The following is a 12143-nucleotide window of genomic DNA, read 5'->3' as shown; positions in this document are numbered from 1 at the left end:
GTCCGACTGTACTGTACTGTATTTCATTTTATTTTTCTAAACTGTTTTAATTATTCTTATTTCTTTTTATTATTTTAATTTTTTCTTTGTAAAGCACTTTGAATTGCCATTGTGTATGAAATGTGCTATATAAATAAACTTGCCTTGCCTTGCCTTGCCTTGCCTTGCCTAAAATATCCAAGTGGTGGTCACTGCAGAGCCAATGGGTTGAGCTAGACTTCTAGCCCCCCCCTCTCTGGATGAAATGGGTGGAGCTTGCAGTCTAACTCCTCCTCTCTGGATGTAATGAGTGGGGCTTGATTTCTAGCTCCCCCTCTCTGGATGTAATGGGTGGAGCTTGCCATCTAGCTCCTCCTCTCTGGATGTAATGGTGATGCTTGATGTTTAGAGTTATGGGTAGGGTTAAGCCCAATGAGTCTGGAGTGAGCAGCCTCTGAAATGATCTGTTTTTATTAAATGTATTTTATTTAAGTTTATTGAGTTTATCAATCAATGAAATAAACACACTTTCTGTCAAAACATGCTTCATGTTCTCTCCATACTATCCAAATTTGCCCTCTGTTATCATTCTTCTCTGAAATGATGTTAATTTTCACAAACATCTGGGCGTGATATATTAAATGAAACTGTAAAAATGATTCCATCCTTTATTGAAACTTTAGCCATTTGTTGCTTTTTACACAAAAAGGCACAATATCTGACTGATCTTTGAGCGAGAGAAAACAGATCACCCCATTTCTGCACAAATGCATCCCATTTCTCTGGATTATCTTTGAGATGTTTCTATGAGTCCATATGCTGCAAATTCAGAAGGCATATACCTCCACACTCGAACCGATGGAAACCTGTTCAACGCCGCACGCCTCCGAGCAAAAACCAAGCTAAATGGATGCCGAGCTAAACACTCGGATTGGTAAGGCAGCAGCAGCTATGGCCCGCCTAGCAAAGAGAGCTTGGGATAATTCCATGAAGACAACCCATACCAAGATGAGGGTGTATCAAGCTTGCGTGCTCAGTACTCTACTATACAGTAGTGAAGCATGGACCCTGTACTCCCGGCAAGAACGCAGACTCAACTCATTCCACCTGCGCTGCCTCAGGAAAATCCTGGGCATCACCTGGCAAGACCGTGTCCCAAACAAGGACGTCCTGGCCAAGGCGGGAATACCAAGCATGTTTGCATTACTCTCCCAGAAACGTCTGCGCTGGCTAGGCCATGTCAGTCGCATGCAGGATGGTCGTATACCCAAAGATCTACTCTACAGCGAGCTTGCTACGGGCTCCAGACCAGTAGGAAGGCCTTTTCTTCACTACAAAGACGTTTGTAAACGAGACTTGAAGGAAGGCAACATCAATCTAGCAGTCTGGGAAGCAGCAGCTGCAGATCGCTGCAGATGGAGGCAAGCTGTCGAAGCAGGAATCAAAGTGTCGGAGAAGAAAAGAGAGTACGAGTGGGAAGAGCGGAGAAAGCGCAGATGGCAGAGGGTTGCATCAGCAGATATAGCACCAACAGATCCAGACCCAGGCACATACTACACCTGCAGTAACTGCAACAGAGCCTGCTGCTCCAAAATCGGACTGTCCAGTCACAGCAGGCGCTGCATACCAACCACAGAGACTCCTTGACGCATATTCCATTGTCTCCAGAGAAAGACGGATGCCAACAACCCAATTTCTGCACAAATGCATCCCATTTCTCTGGATCATCTTTGAGATGTTTCTATGAGTCCATATGGATTTGGAAGTGGATTTGATTTGGAAAGGCACACACCCGTCTATATAATAAACCAACCAAATACAAAAAGCCATGAGCCGTAGTTTTAGAGGGTGTAAGGTGTAAATATCTATCGTAACTCTGGATGTAACTAAGCCCAATGCAGGACTTACACACAACTTATTTAGACATCCAGCTGGTGTAACCGGCTCCAGGGCAGTGCATGACAACAACACCATGATCCAAAGCAAGAAATCAACAAAATAATGGCTTAAAAGGAAGAAGGTTAATGTTCTGGAATGGCCAGTTAAAAGTCCTGCCCGTAACCCCATTGAGACGCTTCGGCATGACCTGAAGAGTGCTGTGCAATCAAAATAACCCAGACATGTTCAAACAGATTTATAGGATGGAATGATTTAAAATTCATCCTAAATGTTGCGCAAGTGCAGGAAACTTTTGGTAGAGGTTTTTGCTGCCAAAGGATCTACAAATTTCTAAATTCAGTTCACATGTTTTTTCCAGCATGCAGTCAATGATATATTTAGCTTTTGTGTCAGTCAGATTGTGTTTGTCTATAACTGACTTGATGAAGATCTGACCACGTATTATGAGTAATCTGTGCAAGTAATTGATTAACTTATTAGCTTGATGTGATTAAAATTATTTCATTTTGTATATTGATTGTTAATTTCAAACAAATATTCCATGCTTGTTCCAGTTATATAATAGAGGGTGGCATAGATTATAGTGTCACTAATGCAACAACCTGTTTCTTTGTTTTTCTCCAGGTAAAAGGTTACATTACAGCTATATTTAATGTGGGCACAGATGACATCAACATAGAGGAGAAATCAAAGTTTGTGAATGATGGAAAATACCACATAGTGAAGTTTACAAGAAGTGGCGGCAACGCCACACTGCAGGTGGACGATCTGCCTGTTATTGAGCGATTCCCCACAGGTGAGGAAACACTACACCTGTCTGAGCTGAACAGCTTCACTGGAGGATTTTTAGTTTGTAAATACTTCGAGTTTGTGTTTGCATTTAATTCCATTTAATTCTGAACATGAAATCAGAATTAGGCTCTTTTCCACCTGTTATTTAATTGGGTTAATGCTCACTAGGTCATTTTGGCCATTTAAAGGGTTAGTTCATCCAAAAATTTAAATTCTGTAATTAATTACTCACCCTCATGCCGTTCCAAACCCAAAAGACCTTCGTTCATCTTCTGAACACAAATGAAGACATTTTTGATGAAACCCGAGAGCTTTCTGATCCCTCCATAGACAGCAACATCATTGCAACTTTCACGGTCCAGAAAGGTAGTAAAGACATCGTTAAATGTGTGACTCATTAAATCGTTAAATGCATCGTTAAATGCGTGTGACTCCAGTGGTTCAAAAATAATGTTATGAAGCGACGAGAATACTTTTTTGTTCACAAAAACAAACAAAAATAACAACTTTATTCAACTATTTCTTCTCTTCCACATCATTCTCCTGTACTCTTGACCAGTGTTGGGGAAGTTACTTTTAAAAAGTAGTGTTTGCTGGTTACTCGATACTTTTTAAAAAAAGTAATCCGTTACTTTACTTAGTTACCCCGTTTGGAAAGTAACTTTTTACGTTACTCGTTACTTTTACGTTACTTTTATGTTGCTTGACTTTGGGCAGAACCCAATATCTGTTCCTAAATATGTAGACATAAAGTTATACAATGGAGGACATAACAGGTAATTATTTTGTGCTCTTTATTATCAAAAATAGTATCAATTTCAAAAGAAAAAAAGTCCTTCTCATTTGCGCTGCTGTGTGCGGCAACTTTTATTCTCAGCCGGCTCTGCATCATGGGGTAGAGTGCGACACTCCGCGATGAGCCGCGTGCTCGCGCCACTTCTCTCCGCTCCGCTTCCCCTATCCACCGAACTTTAAATTTCGGCAACAGCCAATAAAGCTTCCCTGCTCTCTAACACCGGTGCGAATCGCGTCTTGATAGCATAGGACAAAAATGATATAGAAGACATAAGCTTAGTTTTCAGACATACGACTCACTCTATCAAGGGAGTAGGAGAAAAAAAAATTATTTTGAGAGAAAAAAATATATTTTGTTTAAAAGTACACATATTCAAGCTTTCTATATATTTCTCAGGTCTGTTACCCCTTTTCCACCAACAAGAACCGGGTGCTGGTTCAGAGCTAGAGCTATTGCCAGTTCGGAGTTGGTTCGACTGACGAACCGGTTTGCGTTGGAAAAACAAAGAACCGATTTGAAACTAGGCTCTGGCTCCGAACCAGCACCAGCTCTTACCCCTTTTCCACCAAGGCAGAACTGGTGCTGGTTCGGAGCCAGAGCCTAGTTTCAAATCGGTTCTTTGTTTTTCCACCGCCAAAGCACCAGCTCCGAACCAGTAAAACTGGTTCTTAAGTAGCACCAAATCATTGCAGGGTCTAGAACGGAGCCAAGAAAGAACCGCTTGCGTCAGAGGCTGGGGGCGGGGTTACCGTGGCCAACAAGACTGAAGAGAAACTTGTGACCGCCATTTTTAAATAGCAGCTAGTCGAGCTAATAGCAGCTCGATTATAATATCCGTCTATGTAAGTTACGGTGAGCTGCACGAACGCGTTGGATTCGCCGTGTTTGGATGCCGATTTATTTTCGCAAACCCATGAGCATCCATAGTAACGCAACGTCTATTATTGTTGATGCCTTGTTCGAGATGCATCGGAGCAGCGTGGACCGATCAGAGCTGCGGGAGTGTTTGGAGATCATACGACTCCTTGTGCTTTTTGATCGCTTTCGCAGTGCTTTGATTTCATGTGCTGATCGTTCTGCGAGAAGCCGATGCATCTCGAACAAGTCTGGTGTATTTGTGTTTGGCGCTGCCGCACTAGCGTTGCTGGGCAACATGATACGTATGCAGTGACGTAAGATATAGCTCTGTTGTGGCTCTCTGGCCGGTGGAAACGCAAACCGGTTCGTCAGTAGAACCAACTCCGAACTGGCAATAGCTCTAGCTCTGAACCAGCACCCGGTTCTTGTTGGTGGAACAGGGGTATAAGACAAGTAGCTTATGAGTTTCGGTTCATTTACAGTATGGAGAGGAGCTCCAGTTCACGCGCTGGTGCCGTCATGATTATTTTGCATGCCATATTTACTTATTTATTAAATTCAGGCAATTAATTGGTTGGTAAAACATTGATTAAAATTAAGATACAATTAATACAAAACGAAATTCGTTTTAAAGAAAGTCTTTCTACAAAAACAAACTTAATAAAGTGGTCTAAATCATGTCTGCCCACTCCATTTATCTCCCGATATATTGCACAAAATTATGATCTTACTCATGCTTTTCACTTTTCATATAATCAACATAGATTAAATTATTTATTTATTTATTTTATTTAAACATAAATATGAAACTAAATAGTTTTCTTTAATTTACTTATTAAATTCAGGCAATTGGTTGATAAAACATTGATTAAAATTAAGATACAATTAATACAAAACGAAATTCACTTTAAATACAGGTTTTCTACAAAAACAAACTTAATAAAGTGGTCAAAATCATGTCTCCACACTCCATTTGTCTCCCGATATTTTAGCGATTTTTTTTAATTTAATTTAAACATAAATATGAAACTAAATCGTTTTCTTCAGTTCTCAACAGTTCTCTTCTCTCAAGCGCGCAGCTGAGGCAGTGTCGCTGTCAAATATATCCATTGGAAAAGTAACGTTGCGCCGAATTGAAAAAGGAACTACGTTTCGTTGAAAGTAGTTACGTTACTGTAACGCGTTACTCTGTAACGCGTTACACACAACACTGCTCTTGACGTAGTGTAAACAGTGCAGTGCTTCCTGGTTCTACGTCAGAACGCCTGCTCATTATTGGCCGACGCTGGTCACGCTGAGTGCGGTACTGTGTATACTACGCGAATAGTGTTGGAGATCTGACACAGAAGAGAAGAAGTTGTTGAATAAAGTTGTTATTATATATTCTCGTCGCTTCATAACATTATATTTGAACCACTGTAGTCACATGGACTATTTTAACAATGTCTTTACTACCTTTCTGGACCTTGAAAGTTGTAATGATGTTGCTGTCTATGGAGGGATCAGAGAGCTCTCGGATTTCATCAAAAATATCTTCATTGGTGTTCCGAAGATGAACGAAGGTCTTATGGGTTTGGAACGACATGAGGGTGAGTAATTAATGACAGAAATTTCATTTTTGGGTGAACTAACCCTTTAACAAGCTAGAAGGTTTTGACAACAGGACTGTTTAGAGGTGTTGGATTAATTTATACTTTAGAATTGTCTTTCAATTGACTTGTTGCTAATAATTAAATGCAAAGATGGACTTAATCAGTCCCATACATAGCCAGGCAACACCCACATTATGAGACTGTGTTTTTTGTTTGTTTCTAATGATATTGTTTGCAGTATTTTTGTGTCACACAACTGGTGTAATGAGACGTCTTTCTTTAGCAAGACATTTTAAATTAAGTTTCAAAATCACTCACTTTTAACAAGTCAAACAAAGTTTGCCTTTACACAGCTGTTTAGGTACAGTAAAAGTTAAATACATATTGAGTGAATGTTATGTGAATATTTAGGGAATTGTATGGGTCGTTATACAGTACTGATGGTTTTGTGTTAACAAGATACGTCTAAATTATCACTTAAAAAATGAAAAGCTATTGTCAGCTCTTACTTCGTGTTCTCTTGAATTGTCAACCCTACTGTTACCATAATTTTAGTAAACAACTGTTTATTGGAATTCCAAAATCAAAATTAAAGAGAGAGACAAACTCACGGACAGAAGACTCAGGTTCGGGGACAGAAGACTCGGGTTCGGCAGGACTGACGTGAAGCTCAGGCTCGGCGGGACTGACATGAAGCTCAGGCTCAGCGGGACTGACGTCAAGAAGCTCAGGCTCGGCAGGACTGATGTGAAGAAGCTCAGGCTCGGCAGGACTGACGTCAAGAAGCTCAGGCTCGGCAGGACTGACGTCAAGAAGCTCAGGCTCGGCAGGACTGATGTGAAGAAGCTCAGGCTCGGCAGGACTGACGTCAAGAAGCTCAGGCTCGGCAGGACTGATGTGAAGAAGCTCAGGCTCGGCAGGACTGACGTCAAGAAGCTCAGGCTCGGCAGGACTGATGTGAAGAAGCTGAGGCTCGGCAGGACTGACGTCAAGAAGCTCAGGCTCGGCAGGACTGATGTGAAGAAGCTCAGGCTCGGCAGACATAATATGAAGGAACTCAGGCTCGGTAGACATGACGTGAAGAAACTCAGGCTCGGCAGACATGACGCGACGAAGCTCAGGCTCGGTAGACATGATGTGATGAAGCTCAGGCTCGGTAGACATGAATGAAGCTCAGGCTCGGTAGACATGACGTGAAGAAACTAAGGCTCGGCAGACATGATGTGAAGGAACTCAGGCTCGGTAGACATGACGTGAAGAACCTCAGGCTCGGCAGACATGATGTGATGAAGCTCAGGCTCGTTAGACATGACGTGAACAGTCTCTGGCTCGGCGGGCATGACGTGAACAGTCTCTGGCTCGGCAGGACTGGCCTCTGGAAGGGCGGCTTCGGTAAGACGAGACCCAGGAAGGGTGGTCTCGGCGGGACGAGACCCTGGAAACTAAAACTACTTATTAATCTACTGAAGTAATATTATTTCTCAACAGTTCTGCTTTAACTAATGCGAGTTATTTTAAAGTATTTATACTTTACTGTTCACATTATATGCCACTATAGCCCATATACACATTCATGCGACTGCACAGGTGAAATCTGTATTAATACTTAACACAGGAATACCAAGGTACACTGGGAAGCATTGCACGTAGGTGGAATATTTCAACCCCAGGGGTGGCAAGGTGGCTTGCCAATGGAAAGACACATGATCAGAGAGGCTTACAGTGGAAATACACATGTGGGGGTCGCCCAGAGGGGGCACATGGAGGCACCTAGCCAAGCGCGAAAGTTGCTGGTGGCATAACTCTGGCGTTGGCGTCAACAGCGATGGAGGAACTCAGGGCCTACGGGGAGGCTCACCTGAGGAGAATATCGCACGTATCCCGTCCGTGGAGAGGAATGGCGAGCAAGCGAACCCTGAGCAGAATCTAGTATCGGCTGGTTGAAGCGAGTACATGAGAAGAAACTGGCTCCACTCGGAGATTGTAGAATCTCGCTCAAAGGGAGCACTCTGCAGGGCAGTTAGAACCACTGAGAGGTCCCAAGAGGGAACGAGAGGAGGGCGAAGAGGATTCAGTCTCCTCGCTCCTCTCAGGAACCTGATGAGATCAGGTCGTGCTTTCCCAGAGACTTACCTTCAACTGCATCGTGATGTGCGGCAACGGCGGCACCCTACACTTTCAGGGTGGAGGGAGACAGCCTTCGCTCCAACCCTTCTTGCAGGAAGGAAAGCACGACACTGATCGGGCATTTCATGGGGTCTTCACGACGGGAAGAATACCAGTTGACGAAGAGGTTCCACTTCAACGCATAGGCATGTCTCGTGGACGATGCTCTAGCGGAAGTGATGGTAGCCACCACCGCTGGTGGTAGGGTACTCAAACCTGCCTCATCATGGAGCCACATGTGGAGGTTCCAAAGATCGGGACGAGGGTGCCAAAGGGTGCCCCGTCCCTGAGAAAGCAGGTCCTTCCTCAGGGGAATTGGCTAGGGAGGTGCTGTCGCGAGGAGTACTAGTTCTGGAAACCAGGTCCGGTTGTGCCAATACGGAGCAACCAAAATGACCTGCTCCTCGTCCTCCCTGATCTTGCACAAGGTCTGCGCAAGAAGGCTCACTGGGGGAAACACATACTTGCGGAGGCCCCTCAGCTAACTGTGCGCCAGTGCATCCGTGCCGAGCTTGCCCAGATCACTGCACAGATCAGCAGGGAATGTGCACTCGCTGGAACTCGCTGTCACACCAACACCTGGAGAGAAGCTCGTCTCGAAGAGTGTAGAGATGAATCTCAGATTTGGCTTGTGGAGTGAAGTGAATAACTTGGCTCCGAAGCGAAAACATATCTGCATGTTGCCGGCGTACTTCCTTATATACCCACGAGGTGGGGCGGAGTTACGCTATGCAAATTCCGCAGACCCATGGCATTTCATTGGCTCGTTTTATATACTCAAAGGTGATAGGCTTTCTAAGCGAAACCCCATTCGTCGTCACTGACGTAACTCGTAGTGACCACGAAAGGGAACCAGGGTTACGTTACAGTAACCTAAAGTTCCCTGAGTAGGGAAAGATCGATGCTTTGGGAAGATGATTGTCTGAAGCTTATATAGAATCACTGCAGTGGTTCAAAGCAGAATCTAAGGAGTATGGAACGCCACACACCGTCTTATTCCCTAATCAGGGAAGCAAGCAAGGTTACATACATAACCATTCTTCGAAGTAAAAAGAAGTGTGAAAAACGATATACGCCGCTTTTATTAGGGTAATCCACAATCATAATCCAAATAACAGGCAGAAGGTCGAAACCACAGGGCAAACAATCCAGATAGCAACAGAGTCCAAGACACAGGCAAACAGGGAAATCCAGGGAAACAGACAGAAGAGTTCCCATAATATGGGAACCAGTTCAGAATTGCAGTGTAACACAAACAAGACTTTGCAATGAGTGACTGAAAACACAGAGCATATAAAGCAAACATAAAGAGTTAATCACACACAGGTGGAATAAATCAGACCATAGCCACATTTCATCATAGCAAGTTTGCGCAAAACTTTTGCCGTTTTTTCTTAATGTCGATAAAAAACAATTGCGATATGACAGCGTTTCCATTAACCGATGTTATGCAGCTAAAACGTCATTTTTCAACCGGCGATAAGTCTTTCCAAAAATCATGGCAAAGGATGTTGGTAAGTTAATGTATATCGCAGCCACCGCGTTAGCCATTATTATTAATGGGGGAAGATGTAGGTGTGTTATCCAAACATTAATGGCAAGGAGAGCAACTTATACACCCCAAATTCTTCTTTAAAGAATGATCAACTTTTATTTCGCCAGGTGACCTGTAAATGCACAAAAACTGTTTCTATTGCAGTTTTGCAAAATATTCCTTTTTTGAATTGCCTGAAAAACCACCTCTCTTTTTTAAAAACTTCTTTACGATATATGGGAGTTTTTGCGAAATTGATGTGTTTCCATTGGGCGTATTGTCAATTCGCAATTTCAATTTGCACAATTTGAAGGGTAATGGAAATGCGGCTCACAATGAGTCCAGGCAATGGGTTATGGGAAATGTAGTTGATGATGGGAAGGAAAAGGAGACAGGAGGAGTGCCCTCTGGCGGAGATCATGGTTATATTACGATAATGTTATATTAGGAGCCAAGGTAATGTAAACGTTTGCAAACAGCTGTAAATTTGTCTTGTAGAAAACATGAGAATATCTTATGCAGCTTCTGAAGGGCAATACTAAATAATAATAAAAAATCGTTTTCAAGTTTTAAAACAAACATATGCGGTCAACTGTTTATATACACAGTATATAAACTAAAATTGAGTGTAAAATATAATATCTCAACTTAAAAATTAAGATTTAAAATCTTTTTATTTGAACAGCTCGAATAATCGGTTTTAAATTACCCATGATCTTGGATTGTAACCAATGAAATGTCTCTTTAAACTTTAAAGGAAGCATTGATAGCGAACGGCTGGCGATCGCTAGACAGCGATTCCCATTTCGACTCAGTCGAGTAGTTGACGAATGGCTACTCGACAAAGGTAAAAACACTGATAAAACTTAGAATAATTAGTAGTATGTTGTATGTAAAATAAACCATTTAAACAATAAATGAAAGCAATTTAAATAGATAAATGTAGCTTGTAATTATTGGACACTGTATTTATGTATTAACTAGTTTATGTCATAACTTTCGGTTAAAGGGACTGTAGATGTAAGTTTGAAGAAGCTTGATATATAAAGATCACAGATTTTTTAATGTAATTTAAACTTTTAAATGATAAAATCAATAATTTTGATTGTATAACTATTTTTTAATTGTAGCATGTGTATTTGTGATGAATAATTAGATAATAGTAATATTATAATAAATAGATAGTATTTAGATAATTATACAATATAAATTAGCTTGAGTCCCTTTAACAAAATGTTACATGCAGTTAAGAAAATGACTAAATATCCATTGAAATAAAATAATTTTGATGTGCATGTATAAGCATTTGATCTTTTATATGAAATGTTCCACTGTTGTTGTTTTTTTCTGTGTTGATTTTAATTGAATTATTCTTTAGTCTTCTTTTGTTTCATGATCATGCATTTGCATCCAACCCAACTCCTCTTGCTAAAAGGCTGTAAATGTTCATTTGTAAATATTACTATTGTGTTCACACACCTACACAACATTAAAATAAGATTAAAATCAGTCGTTTACAAGAGTGTAAAGTTAACAAGCTGTCTTCAGATTGACAGTTGTCTGCCATGATGGATATTTTTCATCTCCACGATGACAGAAACCATTAAAATAATATCTTTCCCCTCCTTTTCTCTAGGATTTCTGAGAGCTGAATATGTACAGTACTAGGCTTTACAAAATCTCACTGGGAACTAAACCAACTGTTCCCAGATGATATTTATTAAAGAGGCCTTTTAGCAAAGTACCACTGCTTAAATGTATTGCCAATGTTTGTTTTTTTCTGTTGTTTTCTGTCTGTTTCCACAAGCATCCGTCCATGACGGCGATGATAAATTGTCGGGCATTTGCATTGGCCAATCCCTGAATAATCCACCTTTTCCTCAGGCGTGATTATTTTCATCACTCCATTGTTTGTCTCTTCGATCTGCACTAAGTTTTGTTGTGTTGCAGTAACTGTGTTCTCCCACAGGCCGCCAGCTCACGATCTTCAACAACCAGATGACCATCCAGATCGGCGGCTGGGAACGAGACCACAGCCGCTCCTTCCAGGGACAAATGTCTGGTTTCTATTACAATGGCTTGAAGGTTTTTAACATGGCTGTGGAAGGAGATCCCAACATCCGAATCGAAGGCAGCGTGAGGCTGGTTGGGGAGTCGCAATCTTCCTCCATTACACCCCAGTCCAGTGCTACGGTTCATCGCTCTGAGACCTCTACCTCAGTGATGGAGATCACCACCACCACCACCACCTCCAGCCACCAGACGAAACACACCACACCGGGAGAGCCCCAGCAGGTCAGCTGTCCTTACCAGTTATTTGTGTTACCAGTCCCATTAGGATTTCACACAGGGTTTATACAGAGATTGTTAAATTGAATTTACTACCTTTTTACCACCTATTTTACTACCATCACAATATTTTTATACCAACACGGCTTCAAACTTCAACAGTAGCAGTGTTAAGTGTTAAGTAAAGTGACAAGTAAAGACATGAAATATCTTTCCAAAATGAATTAACATATTTAAT

At 41.7% G+C, this 12143-nt stretch overlaps 1 protein-coding gene across 9 annotated transcripts in view; it reads left to right on the top strand.

Moving 5' to 3' along the window:
* The window catches only part of LOC309486437 (neurexin-1a-like), a 174389-nt gene that overhangs the window by 149175 nt on the left and 13071 nt on the right, over positions 1-12143 (top strand). For 6 of the 9 annotated variants that reach the window (XM_082153742.1, XM_082153747.1, XM_082153741.1 and 3 more), the window contains 3 exons: positions 2503-2674; positions 10374-10463; positions 11586-11911. In XM_082153742.1, the coding sequence (XP_082009868.1) occupies positions 2503-2674; positions 10374-10463; positions 11586-11911 (588 nt within the window). The remainder of the gene's footprint in view (positions 1-2502; positions 2675-10373; positions 10464-11585; positions 11912-12143) is intronic. The other 3 variants (XM_082153745.1, XM_082153744.1, XM_082153743.1) reach the window with 1 other exon arrangement.

The sequence above is a fragment of the Leuciscus leuciscus genome (assembly GCF_965113295.1).
Source record: "Leuciscus leuciscus genome assembly, chromosome: 22".
Taxonomy (NCBI): Eukaryota; Metazoa; Chordata; class Actinopteri; order Cypriniformes; family Leuciscidae; genus Leuciscus; species Leuciscus leuciscus.
Note: the sequence above shows the minus strand (reverse complement) of the source record. Positions and strands in the feature narration are given on the sequence as shown.